Source organism: Lampris incognitus, chromosome 15 (genome assembly GCF_029633865.1).
Source record: "Lampris incognitus isolate fLamInc1 chromosome 15, fLamInc1.hap2, whole genome shotgun sequence".
In the NCBI taxonomy this organism is placed as follows: domain Eukaryota; kingdom Metazoa; phylum Chordata; class Actinopteri; order Lampriformes; family Lampridae; genus Lampris; species Lampris incognitus.
The window spans coordinates 49,993,234-50,012,543 of NC_079225.1; the positions used below are offsets into that span (position 1 = coordinate 49,993,234).

Genomic DNA, 19,310 nt, shown 5'->3' on the forward strand with positions numbered 1-19,310 from the left:
GTTCATATCCCTCCGCTGTTCATAGCCTTCTGCTGTTCATATCCCTCCACTGTTCATATCCTTCCGCTGTTCATATCCCTCCACTGGATGCCAGTTGTTGCCCGCATCAAATTCAAAACCTTGATGTTCGCTTAGAAAACAGCAACTAAAATGGCTCCTGCCTACCTGAACTCCCGTATTCAGATCTACACTCAGTCCTGCTCAATACACTCTGCCAGTGAAGGGTGCCTGGCACTTCTGCCAAAACGGGGCCCAGATAGCAAAATCGCTGTGGCCCCGACACTTTAGTCCGATCCACATACCATGTGGAATGATGGCACTTGTACGGTCTGCTCCTGTTTGCCAGATCTGGGCCGGAACCAAGCCGTAGAAGTGTCGTATGTGCCACATATTTGCCAAAGGTGGCCCATATTTGTTTTGTGATATTTGGGCCATATTCACCATTTACCACACGGGCCACTTCAGGGTCACATCCAGATTACATGTTACCGAGAGCACCGCATCTTTGCCAAGAAAGGCCCACATTTGATTTGGCATATTTGGGTCATATTTGCTATTATACATGTGGGCCACCTCAGGCTCACATCCATTTTGTCAGGGCCAGAAGAAGGCCATCAGTGCTGCATCGTTGCCTGAAGTGGCCCACATCTGGATGCTATCTGGGGGCCCTAAGTCACTAGCCAGACTCTTCTCTTCTGTTGTTCCCCGGTGGTGGAACGAGTTACCAAACTCCATTCGATCCGCTGAGTCCCTCTCCATCTTTAAGATGAAGCTTAAGACCCAGATGTTTCTCCAACACCTCCACGCCTGATGGTATTAATAAATAAATAAATCGCTTCTATGCAGCCTACGCATTGCCTTTGTGTACTGCCTGTTGGCACCCATGTCCTATCAGGCTTGAACCTGGTTTTTTGGCACTTACGTGTGTTGTTGTGTCCTAACTAGATCCTTGTTTTGTTGGATTAACTCTCAGATGTGCATCGCTTTGGATAAAAGTGTCTTGCTAAATAAAACTAAATTGTAAGAAGAATGGATTTGAGGGGGAATGTAAGTGGATGCGATCACCTCATTTAAAAAGGAGACAAAAAAACCCTTGTAAAACTGCCATTCCCCCTTTCCATGTCATTCGGGTTACTGGCACTACGTGACATGTCTTCATTAAGACACGTGAATACATTTGTGCAAAAGCAGGTGTCTTGTGCTGGATAATCTCACTCTCATGGGCATACTTGTTTTGTTATTTTTTTTTATCACTTTGTCCCAAGATCAGTCCAGTACTTATTAGGGCTGGTCCCGAATATTCGTTTATTGGGTAGATGGGCTGGTAGCCTGACCAGGGTGTCTCCCCACCTGCCGCCCAATGACTGCTGGGATAGGCTCCAGCATCCCGCAACCCTGAGTAGGGATAAGCGGTTTGGACAGTGGATGGATGGATTTTAAAAAAAAAAAATTTTTTTTAAACTTTTTCTCCCCAGTTGTACCCGGGCAATTACCCCACTCTTCCGAGCTGGCCCGACCGCTGCGCCACCCCCTCTGTTGATACGGGGAGGGCTGCAGACTACCACATGTCTCCTCCCATACATGTGGAGTCACCAGCTGCTTTTTTTCACCTGACAGTGAGGAGTTTCACCTGACAGTGTGGCAGCCAAAAATCTTGGTGTTACGTTTGATCCCAGGCTTTCCTTTGATAAGCACATTAAAGAACTCACCAAGACTGCCTTTTTTCACTTACGTAACATAGCTAAAATTTGGTCTTTTTGTTGTGGTCCAGACGCAAGGCGCGTCTCCGCCTGAGTCTACCGGCAGGGTTCAATCAGCGCGCTCGTTGAGAGCGCAGCTACGCACCAGAGGCTCATCGGTGATCCGCGCACCTGAAGCCAATCTGCAGCCAGCTATAAGAGAGGACGCTGACGTGCAGTCGTTGCCAGGTTGTGCCATCTAGTAGGGTAGTTACCCAGTAGATCGCTAGACTCTTTGGCTGGGTTTCCTCCTGCAATTCCTGTGTTGTGATTCCTGAGTCTAATTCTGTGTCTTTCCCCCCGTCCTCCCAGAACCCCGGGGCCGGTGCTTCTCGGGCTCCGTCTGCCTCGCGTCCCTTGTATTCCTCGGACCCCTCCCTTGTGCTCCCACACTGCCTCCCGCAGAACCCCTACTCCTGGACTTGCGCTTCACCAGCACGCACAAACACATCTCCAGTCATTTACATTCCTGCACACACGCACCACACTCGCCCTGCACACAGACACATAGTCTTTTACACACCCCACATCCAGGACTCTAGTGGCACCATACACATCCCGCATTTCTCTTCCCTGAATAAGAGTAAACGTGCCTACGGGCTTGACCCTGCCGGACCCCTGCACTGGTCCCCCTCCGACCCCCAACACTTTTCTCTCCATGGCTGACGCAGAGACTCTAATACATGCATTTGTTTCATCCAGACTTGATTACTGTAATGTTCTGTTCTCAGGTCTGCCACATTCTAGTACTAAAAGTCTTCAGATGGTTCAGAACGCTGCTGCTAGAATCCTAACTAAAACTAGGAAATTTGACCATATTACACCAATTCTTGCCTCCCTTCATTGGCTTCCTATCCATGTTAGACCAGAATACAAGGTGCTTCTGCTGACTTATAAAATCCTAAATGGGCTTGCTCCATCCTACCTGTCTGATCTCCTTAAACCTTACATGCCATCTCGAGCACTTCGTTCTCAAAATACAGGGCTCCTGTGTGTACCCAAAGTTAAAAAGAAGTCAGCTGGTGGCAGCAGGGCCTTTTCCTATCGGGCTCCATTGTTGTGGAATAACCTGCCTGCTGCCATTAGACCATCAGAGTCTGTTGAGTCTTTAAATCCAAATTTAAAACTCATCTTTTTGCCTTAGCTTACAACTAGTTGTCTTTAAATTGAGTGCTTCACAACCTGTACTGGATGGCGGGTCGATTTCTGTCTCAATGAATTTACCAACCACTGTTCTGCCCACCAGATTATAGAGTATAGATTAAAGAGTATAAAGATAATAGAGTATAGATTATAGAGTATAGATTATAGAGCATAGATTAAAGAGTATAGATTAAAGATTATAGAGTATAGATTATAGATTAAAGAGTATAGATTAAAGATTATAGAGTATAGATTAAAGAGTATAAAGATAATAGAGTATAGATTAAATATTATAGAGCATAGATTAAAGAGTATAGATTAAAGATTATAGATTAAAGAGTATAGATTAAAGATTATAGAGTATAGATTTATAGAGTATAGATTGATTATTGCAAACGTGGTGACGCCACCTTGGACTGCGAGGAATCTGGGTGTGATCCTGGACGACCAACTCGTTTGCTGCAAACGTTGCATCGGTTGCTCGCTCCTGCTGATTTCTCCTCTATAACATCAGGAGGATTCGCCCATTCCTCACCGATGAGACGGCACAGGTGCTCATCCAGGCTCTGGTCATCTCCCGGCTGGACTACGGCAACTCCCTCCTTGATGGCGTCCCGGCGTCGGCCATCAGACCTCTGGAGCTTGTTCAGAAAGCTGCAGCTCGTCTGGTGTTCAACCGCCCTAAGTTCTCCCACACAACTCCCCTTCTCATGTCCCTACACTGGCTCCCAGTAGCTGCTCGCATCCAGTTTAAGACTCTGGTGCTAGCCTACAGGGCAGTGAAAGGAGCAGCTCCTTCCTATCTCCAGGCCGTGGTCAAGCCCTACACCCCCGTTTGACCACTTGGCTCTGCCGCCTCGGGACGCCTGGTTGACCCGTTGCTCAGAGGCCCCTGCTGCCGATAGACCCGGTCCCGGCTCTGTTCTGTCCTGGCCCCACAGTGGTGGAATGAACTCCCCACTGATGTCAGGACAGCGGAGTCGCTGCCCATCTTTCGGCGCAGGTTGAAAACTCACCTCTTCAAGAACTACTACCCTGCTACTTGCTCTTAGCACTTATTGTATTCACTCATTTAAAAAGAAAATCTCTTTCTTGCACTTTTACTTTAGCACTGGTTTTGCTCTTAGATGCTTGTTTAGAGAGACGATGCACTTATGACCTCTGATGACTAGTAGTTCTCCTGATCTCCTACGTTACATGATGCACTTACTGTAAGTCGCTTTGGACAAAAGCGTCGGCTAAATGACTATAATGTAATGTAATGTAATGTAATATATTTTATAATTCATTATAATTGTGTTATTGTTGTGGTTACACCGCCCCGAGCTGCCTCCCCGGCACGTTCAAGCCACGCCCCCAGCTCGAACGTGCCGGAAACATCCGAGCGCTCGGCTCGCGCTCTGAGGAGACGAGCGCTGCACTGCACCAGGTGTTTGCCATCATCCATCAGGCGCACCTGTGGCCATCAGGCAGCCTTCTACAAGAAGCCTCCCAGAACACCACTCCGGGCTTCGACGTACTGAACCCTGCGGTAAAGCTCTGACAAGCCCTCCAGCGGCGTTCCTTGCATTCTGTTTATTCCCCAGTGTCTTATCTTCGTGTCGCTGTTTCCTCCCAAGACTCTCCCTCCGCGCCTTCCACGGCTCCCCGCGTCTCCCTCGTCCCCAGCGACCTTCACGTTTTTCCCCGGACCTCTCCTGCTATGTCCCCCCTTGTCCCTCTACCTGGACCCCTCCTTTCGGACTCGACTTCCCGGATCTCGGACTTCCTCGGACAACCCCTCTTGGATCACGGACTGGACTTTCTCGTCAGGTGCACGCACATTTTTTCAACACCTCCTGGTCATTTACATACCGCACCACACATTGGCTAAAAACACTCACACATAGTTATACACGCAAACCACGGGACACCACACATAGTTTATTCACACATCCCACTAACAGGACGTTTTTTCGCACCATACATTCCCCTCCTCCCACCATAACACCACCTTTGTGGATTTTGAACTGTCATCCTGTGTCTGTCTGTCTTGGGTTTTCGCCAGACGGGTCGGGTTCTGGTGCGCGAGCATAACAGTTATCCTCTTTCAGTGTTGTATCAGTAAATTGTGTAAACACATCATGTCAACATTGTGCATCTTGGGAGAGAGATCCTCCTCTGTTGCTCTCCCTGAGCTTTCTTTCTGTTTTTTTCTCCCTGGTGAAGGTTTTAGGGAGTTGTTCCTTATCCGATGTGAGGGTCTAAGGGCAGGGCGTTGTGTTGCTGAAAGCCCCCGAAAAACATGTGTAATTTGTGATATTGGGCTAAACAAATAAAACTGACTTGACCTGACAGTGAGGAGTTTCACTGGGGGGCAAAGCGCGTGGGGGGATCACGCTATTCCTCCCAGCCCCCCCGAAGAGGCGCCCCGATCGACCAGAGGAGGCGCTAGTGCGTGGACCAGGATACATACCCACATCCGGCTTCCCACCTGCAGACACGGCCAATTGTGTCTGTAGGGACGCACGACCAAGCCGGAGGTAACATGGGGGTTCGAACCGGCGATCCCCGTATTTGTAGGCAACGGAATAGACTGCTACACTACCTGGACGCCGTCATTGGCCTACGTTTATTATCGAGATAAGTAAATAAGTTGTGCCATTATCTTCTGTCCACCAGACTAGAGTGCTCCAGTACGACACGCAGCACGTGCTCTTTTGGCTTAAAGTTCATGAAGGTGTTCTGTGGACACTGTAGTGATGCTGTAACATTATAACATGAATTCTTAACACAGCCGAAGGTATACTGAGTATAACATTACTTAACATGTTGTCCTAATATAAACAAAAGAAGTCTCGCTGAACTAAAGCATAACAGCAGAGACGTGTTGTTCTAAGCTCTTCAAATTGGTTAAATATACTCGGTGTAAGAAAATCTTTCATGTTTATTAAGACCCGTGGTAACGAGCTGAAAACTGATCCATCCTCCCTGAAACCTCTGCAACTCAGCCATCCTCCGTGAAACCTCTGCAAAACAACCATCCTCCCTGAAACCTCTGCAACTCAGCCATCCTCCGTGAAACCTCTGCAAAACAACCATCCTCCCTGAAACCTCTGCAACTCAGCCATCCTCCGTGAAACCTCTGCAACTCAGCCATCCTCCCTGAAACCTCTGCAACTCGACCATCGTCCCTGAAACCTCTGCAACTCGACCATCCTCCCTGAAACCTCTGCAACTCAGCCATCCTCCCCGAAACCTCTGCAACCCAACCATCCTCCGTGAAACCTCTGCAACTCAGCCATCCTCCGTGAAACCTCTGCAAAACAACCATCCTCCCTGAAACCTCTGCAACTCAGCCATCCTCCGTGAAAACTCTGCAACTCAAACATCCTCCGTGAAACCTCTGCAACTCATCCATCCTCCCTGAAACCTCTGCAACTCGACCATCGTCCCTGAAACCTCTGCAACTCGACCATCGTCCCTGAAACCTCTGCAACTCAGCCATCCTCCCTGAAACCTCTGCAACTCAGCCATCCTCCCTGAAACCTCTGCAACTCAACCATCCTCCCTGAAACCTCTGCAACTCAACCATCCTCCCTGAAACCTCTGCAACTCATCCATCCTCCCTGAAACCTCTGCAACTCAGCCATCCTTCCTTAAACCTCTGCAAACCTCTGTGTTTATGTGGGGTGAAGATGACCTTCTGATAAAGCCCTGCCGTCTGTCTGTCACACACTGATCCATCACACACCACTCTGGTCAGTTTTCAATGAGGGTGATGTTAATTTATTCTGTTGAGTTTTCAGATTGATCTGAAATCATATCCAAATTATACAGAGCCATCTAAACATCAGAACATGTCTGAGAATTGATCTGAAGACTGAGACCGGTTTAGCTTGACACCAGTAAATTTAAAACTGGAACACAAACAGCTGTAGTGTAATAGAGGTTTTGATTTCGGTAAAAAGTGTGTTTATGGACTGGGGCGATGAAATGTTAAAGTCAGTTAAGTTGCGCTCCATATCCAAACGTCTGTTTGATGGCTTCAAAATAATATCTCCTCCATCCCTCTCGGGTCCTCTCCTCCTCCCCCACTGGGACGCCTTTACAGTCCATCTTCAGATTCGTCTCATCACCATGCTCCTTCAGGACCAAACTGATGATGGCATAGTGCTCTAAGGAGAGCAATATAATAATAAAAAGTATCATAATTATTATTAGTTCAGTGTTTATAAATACAGCGAAGTAAAAAGTAGTCGACTGTCTTTCTTCAGTCATTTCTTCTGAATAACTGACTGTTTCAGACTAACCACTCGGCCACGTCTTAAATCTCCACCTCATCACAAGCTTTTCATCAGGGACCTGGAACAGAGGGAGAGTCCCGTTAATACTGCTGTAGGGGGCGCTATAGTGTCAGAACACAGGCATGTTAAAGGAATAGTAAATGTATGCTAAATACACATGTGGGCTAGTAATTTGTAGCATTGAGATCTTACAAGACGAGTTTTAGTCCTGTGCCTCAACTAGTGATATAGTGTTCCCGTATGTCTTTTGTAATGCCACTAGGGAGCGCCATGCAGTCTGCTGGGAGAGCGATGTGTGACGTCACATAGACTCAATGCTGAGACACGCCACTGATGTCACTCTTCAATACAGAAGAGACAAAACACGTAAAGCCCAAATCAACTTCCACAGACCAGATGGTGGAGGGTGACTAGGAAGGCAGCCAGTATGAATCAGACCTACAGTGTCCTTTAACAGAGACCCGATATAATGAGCTGCCATCCCAGTGCTCCCAGTCGTACTGGCCATGTGCTGAGCCCACGTGACGTCAGAGCGTTTACACAAGACATCCGGGGATTTCTCTGATACTTTCACATAGTTTACATGGAATCCTCCATGATGAGACATCCTGGTTGTCATGGTTGTGTTTCTGCCCCTGCTTTGCTCACCTGTTCCCCATTCCCCGATTGGCTTGCCATTTCTGTCCCTGCCCTGCTTTGCTCACCTGTTCCCCATTCCCTGATTGGCTCCCCAGCAATTATATTCCCCCGTGTTGCCCCGACTCTTGGTCAGATCGTTATGTTTAACTTTTGGTAGCCGGATGCTTCACGTCTTGCCTTGAGCCTTCCTTGCTGCCTGTACCTACATTCTTGTTGTTGAACGTTTGCTTTATTAAAGCATTGTTCTACGCCAGTCTGTCTCCGCTTTCTGCATTTGGGTCCTCTATTCCTGTTCCTGGCGTGACAGTACGATCTGACCAAAAATATGGACCCATCTACTCAGCTTGCCGCATACTTGGGAGGATTTCGGTGTGTCGAGGGACACCTCCCTGAAAGAGGGGCCAGGCTTCTTTAAACTCCTCACAGCCATCTGGAGGAGGGACCCTGAGTTTGCCCAGGAAACAGCTTTTTTTCAGGTGGTGGTTCCATGGTGACCCAGCTGCTGATCCTCCCAAGTCCGGCATTTCGGTCTCCCATGTTTCCCCAGAGTCTCCGCTGCCCGGCACTACGGCGTCTCAAGTGGACCAGCCTTCCATGTCTCGAGCGGCGCCCCTGTCCATGTCGCCAGCTTTATGAGCGGCTGTCCTGTCCACATCGCCGGCTTCCCGAGCGGTGGCCCTGTCCACGTCTCCGGCGTCCCGAGCAGCAGTCCTGTCCACGTCGCCAACCTCCCGAGCAGTGGTTCTGTCTATACCTCCGATCTCCCGAGCGGCTGGCCCATCCACGTCACCAGCCTCTATGTCATCCACCTGCCCGTCTGCCAGAGCTGCTCCACCCTTCAGTCCTGCGTCCTGGTCGTCCTCGCCCGGACCACCTCCGCCCACCCTGCTTGGTGCTCCTGGTCCGTTCTTTTGGGACGTCTGGAATCCATCTCTTGGGGGGGCTGTCATGGTTGTGTTTCTGCCCCTGCTTTGCTCACCTGTTCCCCATTCCCCAATTTGCTTGCCATTTCTGTTCCTGCCCCTGCTTTGCTCACCTGTTCCCCATTCCCTGATTGGCTCCCCAGCAGTTATGTTCTCTCGGGTTGCCCCGACTCTTGGTCAGATCAGTATGTTTAACTTTTGGTAGCCGGATGCTTCATGTCTCGTCTCGAGCCTTCCTTGCTGCCTGTATCTACGTTCCTGTTGTTGTAAGTTTGTTTGCTTTATTAAAGCATTGTTCTAGACCAGCCTGTCTCCACTGTCTGCATTTGGGTCCTCTATTTGATTATGGCTAATGACTATTGCAAACTGTTCTCTTCTCTAACATGTCTTTTGTCTCTCTCTGAATGATGTCTTCTCCTTTTCTGTGTTTGAATGGTGTCATGTGAGTCTCTCTTGCATGCATGTGCGGTCGGTTCTCCTCCCAGGTCTCCGTGGTGATGGTGGCCGCCATTTGGTTGCTGCCTGCTCTTCCTCTCCTCACCTAAGTATTTCTTCTATTACATGATGATGCTGGTCGCGTGGCTTGGGTCCTGGACTGCTCCGTTGGCACGTGGACACTGCTTGGCATCCTGTGCATCATGTTCTTCATAAATGTGATGTCCATTATAATTCTGTTAGCCTCTTTCAATGTTGTATTATGTAAATTGCGTGAACACAACATCCATTGCACGCTGTCCGTCTTGGGAGAGAGATCCTCCTCTGTTCCTCTCTCTGAGGTTTCTTCCTATTGTTTCTCCCTGTTAAAGGGTTTTTTTTAGGGAGCAGTTCCTCATCCGATGAGAGGGTCTAAGGACAGGATGTTGTGTTGCTGTTAGGCCCACTGAGGCACATTTGTGATATTGGGCTGTACAAATAAAATTGAATTGATTTATTCCTGCTCCCGGTGTGACACTGGTTAGAACTAACCGTCAGAGATGCAGAACTGAGTTGGATGATTTCTTTATTTTATATCAGTCATATGAATCATTAGTTTATATCAAGATCGATCTTTCTAACTACATTTTAGTATGGGTTTACTTTCCCTTTGAAGAAAATAACGCCTTATAGAAATGGGGGGGGGGGGGCATTTGTCATCTCACCAGTTCAGTGAACTCTCCAGTCACGGTCCCATCCAGCAGACGGAACTTCCCTCCACTGTGTCCTTCGACGACTGCCGGCGAGTGTGTGAACACCTGAACAAACTGAAAGACAAGAATCTTGGTACCGTTTCAACTTTACTGAAGCATAACATGATTAGTGAATAGCATATGACCATTAAATATAACATGACTAATAAATATAATGCGACTAGTCAATGTCAGTGGGTGGTACTGATTAAAACAAAGTAAACGAGTCAGATTTCTCCATTTAAAAACACAGGAGCTGGACCATCTGACTGGTTCTGTTGTTTGACCTCCTCCCTCAGGAAACGCTAAAAGCTGCTTGAAGATGTTTGAAGATGTTTGCAGACGTCAGCAGACATGTTGGGATTCACTATCTTCTGAATGGATTAGTTTGCCTTGCTATCATTTTTAGTTATTCACATCGCTGAAGGATGGAGGTCAGTACTCAGGAAGAAATTACACACCGTACTTTTGAATTGTTTTTCAGTGTTGGCAGGTGGGATAAGGAGACTAGCATCCACCCTGTAGTCCTATAGACCCTTTTATGACCTACGTCACGCATAGCATGCGCGCGCACCTATGATGAACCTCTGAGACGCGATCCTACTAGTGGTTACAAGAGGAGAATCATAGAGTACCTACAGAAACTACAGAAAGGAGAAACCATTGATCGGCCACAATACCACCGTCTCTACCCACATGATAACATTCCATGCATATATGGACTCCCTAAGATCCATAAAGATGGAGCCCCCCTCAGGCCCATCGTCAGCAGCATAAACTCGGTCACGTACAACATTGCCAAACTTATAGCCAACATCTTGACCCCTTTAGTGGGCGAAACACCTCACCATATCCAAAACTCCATTGACTTCGTGGACAAAGTCCAAGGCGTAAAACTGGAACCGAATGAAACCATGGTATCCTACGACGTGACCTCGTTATTCACTTGCATCCCAACCACGGAGGCTTTGGAAACTGTGAGGCAACGTTTGCTACGGGACGACACTCTCCACAATAGGACCAACCTCAGCCCAGACCAGATTTGCCAACTACTGGACCTTTGTCTGAACACTACATATTTCCAGTTCAGGGGCCAGTTTACAGACAGAAACACAGCTGTGTAATGGGCTCACCAGTATCCCCCATTGTGGCCAACTTATATATGGAAGAGGTAGAACCCAGGGCCCTGAACTCCTTCAGAGGAACACCTACAAGCCACTGGTTCAGATATGTGGACGACACATGGGTCAAAATCCAAACACAAGAGGTGCAAGCGTTTACCAAACACATCAACTCAGTGGACAAGAACATTAAGTTCGCAAGGGAAGACGTAAAGAACAACAGTTTGCCCTTCTTGGACTGTGACGTCCACATTGGGGAAGACAGGAGCCTCCCCATTGGGGTTTACAGGAAACCTACACACACAGACCAATATCTACTGTAGTAAACCTGCGGCGGGAGGTGATTGACATGAGACGTGGCTCCTTAATGAACTGATTGCTTGCAGCCGCGCAACTAGACTGGAGGAGACGCAAGTTAAAGAGAGGGCTAAGCAGTCCCTCAGGGGTTGCTGGAGAGAGCTGACTTGGTTGGTTTGCGAATACACTCATTGGGGGGAGGCAGCGTTCGCAGTTTATAGCATTGCCGGCGCTGAAGACAGAAAGGTAGGGGAGCTGTTCCAGATTAGGAGGGGAGGCTAGTTGCCTCCTTTAGTTTAGGAACGCTTAGGAGTGTTTTCGCGGACCTCCGCTCTCCAGCCCGGGTTCCAGTGGTCGGCACGCCGCCGCCCGCTGCCTGTACCGCCGACTGAACGCGATTGTTTCCCCGGCTGTCGGACGGTGCCAATAAAGCTCAGACCCTGGGGGAGGGTCTCGCCAGCCGACTGAGCTAAGTTTTAACTCTTGCTATTTCCCTATTCCTTTTGTACTATGTTTTACATATGTATTCACTGGTGAGTTTTATTGTGCCGGCTTTTTACAGAGAAGCTGTTTTGGGTTGCCAGAGCAGGTCTAGCAATACGAAAGGTGTTAATTTCTACAGCATCCCATCGATCGGGGAAAAGACCGTTCAATAGACCCTTTTATGACATACGTCACGCATAGTATGCGCGCGCATTTTGGCAGCAAAATCACGTGATTACTGTTTACCGACTGGAAAAAGGCTTATATCTTTACTGTCAGTGGCCGGTTTGAAGCTGCTGTCTGATTGTGGACACCCACCTCCTGGCTGGTGAAGGTTCTGTACAGTTCTTCAGCCGAGGTCAGGAAGTTTTCCTTCAGAGTGAAGCAGCAGGTGGGGATCCGGACCCCTTCAGTACTGCTGAAGACCACATGAGGCGCCGTGGCTGAGACTGTGGCGCTAATCTGTTAATAGGAGACAAGCTGTAGCTAACTCTGGCAGCATTACTGATGACATGATGGAGGTATGTCTTGAAGCCCAGGCTAAATAACGACTAAACCGTGGCAGCTGTTAGGTTTCTACTTGTCCCCTGAATGCTTACTGCTCACCTCTGATCCACTTCCTGTCTCCCCGTCTGATGACCCACCTGTGTTTTGTTCACCTTGATCTGACTCTGAGTCTTGCTGGGCTGGGATTGGCTGGCACCATTGGCAGCGGGCAACATCATCCCTTGAGTGAACACTGGAACCAACAAACACCAGAGATGTTTACTACATAGAGCAAAGTTCAATGCATCAATATTTTGAAAACTATTATCAAGATGGGAAAACAGCAAGGAGACCTGCTCAATAGTAAACCAAACTGGCATGAATAAAACATTTTTTATTTGAAATATTTACTGACAAGACGCGGACCTGATTTGAGGTGTGTGACATAACTTTCCAGAGCAGTTTGAACTTTCTGAACTCCATCCTTTTTCATGAGGTGGAGCAGAGAAGTGTTGGGCTGGTCTTTACACAGAGAGACTGAGATCTGCACAGAGACATGACGTCAGTACAGACATGATGCTAGTCTGCACAAAACACTTCTCTTCAAGTATCTGCATCATGCTTTTGTCAGTCAGGGCTCACATCAAGGTCATCCATGTCATTTTCATCCGAAAAATTGGCCACTTCAATGTTCCCTTTGTATTTGATACCAGAATTTGACGTTCCTGGAGGAGTTTAAAGGTGACAGAGAGACAAGCGGGGACTAAGAGAGAATTGAACAAACTTATTTTAAAATAAACATCTGGGCATTGGTGTGGGTTGAAACTAACAAACTGTAGTAAGAGGAACCTGTAGCAATATAATATCAAATATCAAATAACTGGCACAGGTATCTCCCAAAAGCTCTTTCCTTACCACTGGTTTCGGTAAGGAATATCAGAAACGATGGCCAGATATTCAGCCTTTTGTTAATGGAGGAATGAACAATGCAAAAAAACAGTTAACATGGTGTCGTCCTTGAATGATGAAGTGACCTCCCAAATGTAATCGGCGACACTAAAGCAGGAGTCATAACCTGGTTCTCCTTTTTAATTTTTCCAAAGCAAAACGCATCATTCCCTCAAGTTCTTAACCCTATCATGGGGGACAAAACTGTTTAGTTGGAAGTTTTTGAGACCTGGTCCTTGCAAAGGTTGACTTGTTGAAGATTTATTTTAATGTCCTTCAGCCAGTGCTATGACAAAATACTACAGTCCCGTCTAGAGTAAAAAGGTGGCCCTGAAATAATTGGGCCATCTTCTAGAAATCTTTTGGGTATTGAAGTAATGGCAGTTGTGGACCAAATTTCAGGACTGCAATGCTGAGAAAGTTGTGCTTTCTTCAAGTTTGTGATCTTTTTGGCCTGGAGGGCGCGCCATGTTGGGCTAATCAGTGTTATTTTGTAAATTCATTCTGGCAGTGTCTCATATATTGTGCATGAAGGTTGGATGGACAGACAAAGATCAACTCATATTCCCACAACCAGTTGTCTCCAATCATCTAACCCCCCAACACAGGTTCATGTCAGAGCCAGTCATTGTTACCTAGCCAGGATGCTTTGATCACCCATTCATAGAAGTAGATGAGCTTTCCTTTGCGGTTGTTAATGGAAGCTTCTCCCACCAGCTTATTGACCTCTGTCACCTGACAGTTGCCGGCCTCTCCCTCCACCTGAACACCCAGCAGCAGCTTCTTCAGTTTGTCTGATGACCAGCCTGTCACGTCCCGCTCCGTCCTGAACAAACAAACATACACATACTGATTTGGACTCTGAGATAGGACCAGTGACTGAACCGGACCAGTGACTGAACTGGAACCTTTGGTTGGACTGGACCAGTGACTGGACTGGACTCTGTGATAGGACCAGTGACTGAACTGGACCCTTAGGCTGGACCCTTAGGCTGGACTGGACTCTGAGACTGGACCAGTGAGTGAACTCAAGATTCCAAATCCTCTATTATTACATCTCTAAGTACAAGAGAGTAAAATTCTTATGTTCCGGCTCCTCAACACTGCAACAACAATAGCAATAAAATAACAACAGCAAAAAAGAAGCAGTAATAATAATAAATAGTGTGTAGTGTATGTAAGGTGCTGTGTGTATGTAGCCTCTGCCTTAATAAATATGCATGGACTCTGCATGAACTGAACTCTGTGATTGTAGCAGTGGGTAAAGATTATGTCACAAATCCCTTTTCATTCTTTTTTCCTGTTCTGCCGAAGAGATTACAAATTATACACTGCTCAAAAAAATAAAGGGAACACATAAGCAATGCAATGTAGCTCCAAGCTAATCACACTTTTGAGATATCAACCTGTCCAGTTAGGAAGCAACACTGATTTGTGAATCAATTTCACCTGTTGGTAAATTATCTAATTTCCACCTGGTGGAAATTAGACAATTTGCAAGACACCCCCTATAAAAGGAATGGATTTGCAGGTGGTGGCCACAGACCATTTGCCTGTCCTCATCTTTTCTGGCCGATCTTTGGTTAGTTGTTCATTGTGCTAGTGCCCTCACCACTAGAGGTGGCATGAGGCGGTATCTACAACCTACAGAAGTTGCTCAGGTAGTGCAGCTCATCCAGGATGGCACATCAATGCGTGCTGTGGCAAGAAGATTTGATGTGTCTCCCAGCACAGTGTCCAGAGCATGGAGGAGGTACCAGGAGACAGGCCAGTACACCAGGAGACGTGGAGGGGGCCGCAGGAGGACAACAACCCCACAGCAGTACCGCTATCTGGTCCTTTGTGCAAGGAGGAACAGGAGGAGCACTGCCAGAGCCCTACAAAACGACCTTCAACAGGCCACTAATGTGCAGGTTTCTGCTCAAACAATGAGAAACAGAAAGCATGAGGATGGTATGAGGGCCCGACGTCCACAATTGGGGCCTGTGCTCACAGCCCAACACCGTGCAGCCCGATTGACCTTTGCCAGAGAACATCTTGGTTGGCAGATTCGCCATTGGCGCCCTGTGCTCTTCACAGATGAGAGCAGGTTCACACTGAACACATGTGACAGACGTGAGAGAGTCTGGAGACGCTGTGGAGAACGTTCTGCTGCCTGCAACATCCTCCAGCATGACCGGTTTGGCGGTGGGTCAGTGATGGTCTGGGGAGCCATATCCTTGGAGGGCCGCACAGACCTCTACGTGCTAGCCAGAGGTACCATGACTGCCATTAGGTACCGGGATGAGATCCTCAGACCCATTGTCAGACCATATGCTGGTGCAGTGGGCCCTGGGTTCCTGCTCATGCATGACAATGCTCGTCCTTATGTGGCCAGAGTGTGTCAGCAGTTCCTGTATGTCAAGGGCATTGATGCTATGGACTGGCCTGCACGTTCCCCAGACCTGAATCCAATCGAGCACCTCTGGGACATCATGTCTCGTACCATCCGCCAACGCGATGTCGCACCACAGACTGTCCAGGAGTTGACCGATGCCCTGATCCAGGTCTGGGAGGAGATCCCTCAGGAGACCATCCGTCGTCTCATCAGGAGCATGCCCAGACGTTGTAGGGAGTGCATACAGGCACGTGGAGGCCACACACACTACTGAGCCTCATTTTGAATCGTCTTGAAGAATCCACAGAAGTTGGATCAGCCTATGTTCTCATTTTCCACTTTGATTTTGAGTATGATTCTGAATCCAGACCTTAATGGGCTAATGATTTTGATTTCCATTGATCATTCTTAGGTTATTTTGATCTAAACACATTCCTCTGTCTAATAAATAAAGATTTTCAGCTGAAATATTTCATTCATCGAGGTCTATATTGTGTTTTTAGGTGTTCCCTTTATTTTTTTGAGCAGTGTAGATTAGATTATAGACTATGGAGTATTGATTATAGAGTATAGATTACACAGTATATAGATTACAGAGTATATATTATAGAGCATAGATTACACAGTAGAGATTATAGAGTATAGATTACACAGTAGAGAGTATAGATTACAGAGTAGAGATTAGAGTATAGATTACACAGTAGAGAGTATAGATTACAGAGTATAGATTATAGAGTAGAGATTACACAGAGATTATAGAGTATAGATTACACAGTAGAGATTATAGAGTATAGATTACACAGTAGAGTATATATTACACAGTAGAGAGTAGAGATTACAGAGTATAGATTATAGAGTAGAGATTACACAGTAGAGATTATAGAGTATAGATTACACAGTAGAGAGTATAGATTACACAGTAGAGATTATAGAGTAGAGATTACACAGTAGAGATTATAGAGTAGAGATTACTGAGTATTGCAAACTGTTGTCTTCTCTCACATCTCTCTCTCTCTGAATGATGTCTTCTTTCTCTTCTTCTCTGTGTGTGAATGGTGTCATGTGAGTTGCCCCCGTGTGCACGTGCAGTCTGTCCTCCTCCCAGGTCTCCATAGTGATGATGGTCGCCACCTGGATGCTGCTTGGCATCCCCCTCATCACATTTTCTTTTTCTTTATGTTAAAAATCCATATAATTTTGCTATCCTGTTTCAAAGTTATATCCTTCTCTCACTAAGATGTGTGACTAATGTGTGTGTGTGTGTGTGTGTGTTTTTGTCTCCATGGTGATGGTGGTCACGTGGCTCGGGTCCTGGGCTGTTCCAGTGGTGCCTGGACACTGCTTGGCATCCTCCTCATCATATTATTCATATATTTTAAAATTCATTATAATTGTGTTACCCTCTTTCAGTGTTGTGTTGTGTGAGTTGTGTAAACACAACATCATGTCACGTTGTGTGTCTTGGGAGAGAGATCCTCCTCTGGTGCTCTCCCTGAGCTTTCTTCCTGGTTTTTCTCCCTGTTAAAGGTTTTAGGGAGTTGTTCCTTATCCGATGTGAGGGTCTAAGGACAGGATGGTGTGTTGCTGTAAGCCCCTGAGGCACGTGTGTAATGTGTGATATTCGGCTACACAAATAAAATTGAATTGACTGTTGGTTTAGTAGATTTTCGAGTTATTCTAGAAGGGTAGTATTTAATCAAAAAGGTTCTTTATAAATGACAGGACCAACTAAAGGCATATAGCAACGTGTGTACCATTTCTGCAATGACAAAGATTATCAATAATAATAATAACAATAATAATAATAACTTATTGAGCGCCTTTCAAGAGACCCAAGAACGCTTTACACATAGTGAAGCAGACAAACAAATAATAGAAGAACAGAAAATAAAGATAGCAAAGATTGCCGGGGATGACAGAAGTGACTAGAGACCATAGGCCTTGGTGAACAAGTGAATTTTCAGGAGTTATTTAAAGTGTCCAAAGAAGCGGCATTACGGGTCTCTGCTGGAGAATGTTCCGCAAGCTGGTGTGGGGAATGGAGAACAGCCCCGTGTCTGTGGAGCCCAGATTCCGAGACACAGTATAGGGGTGGAGGAGGTCTGATCGGTACTGAGGGGAAAGGGCATGGTAAATTAAGGGAGACTTTTATGAATGGGACCCATAGTATAACAATAGAGTAGAATAATATTTTGGCGTTCTGCTCAGTTCTGTTAATAGTGAGGTTAGTCTTTACTCTGTAAAGCTTTCTGACGTTCTATGTGAGGTCTCCTCTACAGTGTCAGATATATAAATAACCTTCCATGTGCTTGTACAGCTGGACACTAAATGCACCAGTCCTAAAATAACCCAGTTCAACCCCACCTCTCTCATACACCCACCAACATAATCAGAATCATGTTTATTGGCCATGTAGGTTTGCACTACATGGAATGTGACTCTGGTTTCGTGGCTCTCTCAGTGTACTTAACATAGAATAACAACACTACAACACAACAATCTTCACATATATACACGAGGACTGACTTGTACAGGTGAATATAGAAGCTTCTGGACTCCCACCACCATAAGTGGACATGACCCATGGGATTTGGTTCACTTAGTCCAGGTTTTTGTTATTAAATCCACTTTCACAATCACTTAAGAGTATTACCAGTTTTCACAGTAGACTGGTGTCACAGCACTGAGGTCAGGCATCTTCTAATAGACAGGAACAGATGGTATCTACAGTGTCTGATAGAGAGGTCGGGTGTCTTCTAATCGACAGGGATAGATGGTATCTACAGTGTCTGATAGAGAGGTCGGGTATCTTCTAATAGACAGGAACAGATGGTATCTACAGTATGTGACAGAGAGGTGAGGTGTCTTCTAATCGACAGGGATAGATGGTATCTACAGTGTCTGATAGAGAGGTCGGGTATCTTCTAATAGACAAGAACAGATGGTATCTAGTGTCTGATAGAGAGGTCGGGTGTCTTCTAATAGACAGGAACAGATGGTATCTACAGTATGTGACAGAGAGGTGAGGTATCTTCTAATAGACAGGGATAGATGGTATCTACAGTGTGTGACAGAGAGGTGAGGTATCTTCTAACAGACAGGGATAGATGGTATCTACAGTGTCTGACAGAGAGGTGAGGTGTCTTCTAATAGACAGGAACAGATGGTATCTACAGTGTCTGATACAGAGGTGAGGTATCTTCTAATAGACAGGGATAGATGGTATCTACAGTGTCTGATAAAGAGGTGAGGTGTCTTCTAACAGACAGGGATAGATGGTATCTACAGTGTCTGATACAGAGGTGAGGTATCTTCTAACAGACAGGGATAGATGGTATCTACAGTGTCTGATAGAGAGGTCGGGTGTCTTCTAATAGACAGGGATATATGGTATCTACAGTGTCTGATAGAGAGGTGAGGTATCTTCTAATAGACAGGGATAGATGGTATCTACAGTGTCTGACAGAGATCCGGTCACAAAGTTCACATGTTAATGCAGCAGACCAGACTCGGAAATTATGCCGCTCTGTTAATGTTCGTTTGGACTGAGTAGATTCATGCTGGCTGACGAGATAAACTGGTTGGGGTCTATAAAGAAAACTCACCAGTGCCAGTTGTTGACGTTGGTCGCGTCCGCTCTCTCCTCCACAATCCAGCGCGGATCTCCTTTCCCCCATTTGGCCATGCTGTCAACCCAATCTG

General features: G+C 46.6%; 1 protein-coding gene across 1 annotated transcript; it reads right to left on the reverse strand.

The window, feature by feature from the left end:
- Nucleotides 1-6,629: 6,629 nt before the first annotated feature.
- LOC130125366 (activator of 90 kDa heat shock protein ATPase homolog 1-like) lies at nucleotides 6,630-19,296 on the reverse strand. The gene is made up of 9 exons (XM_056294924.1): nucleotides 19,214-19,296; nucleotides 13,867-14,057; nucleotides 12,926-13,008; nucleotides 12,710-12,827; nucleotides 12,442-12,536; nucleotides 12,116-12,259; nucleotides 9,870-9,971; nucleotides 7,175-7,226; nucleotides 6,630-7,039 (listed from the first exon to the last, which is right to left on the reverse strand). The coding sequence occupies exons 1-9, from the start codon at nucleotides 19,291-19,293 to the stop codon at nucleotides 6,867-6,869; spliced, it is 1,038 nt and encodes a 345-aa protein (XP_056150899.1). The 5' UTR covers nucleotides 19,294-19,296; the 3' UTR covers nucleotides 6,630-6,866.
- Between the last annotated feature and the right edge of the window lie 14 nt (nucleotides 19,297-19,310).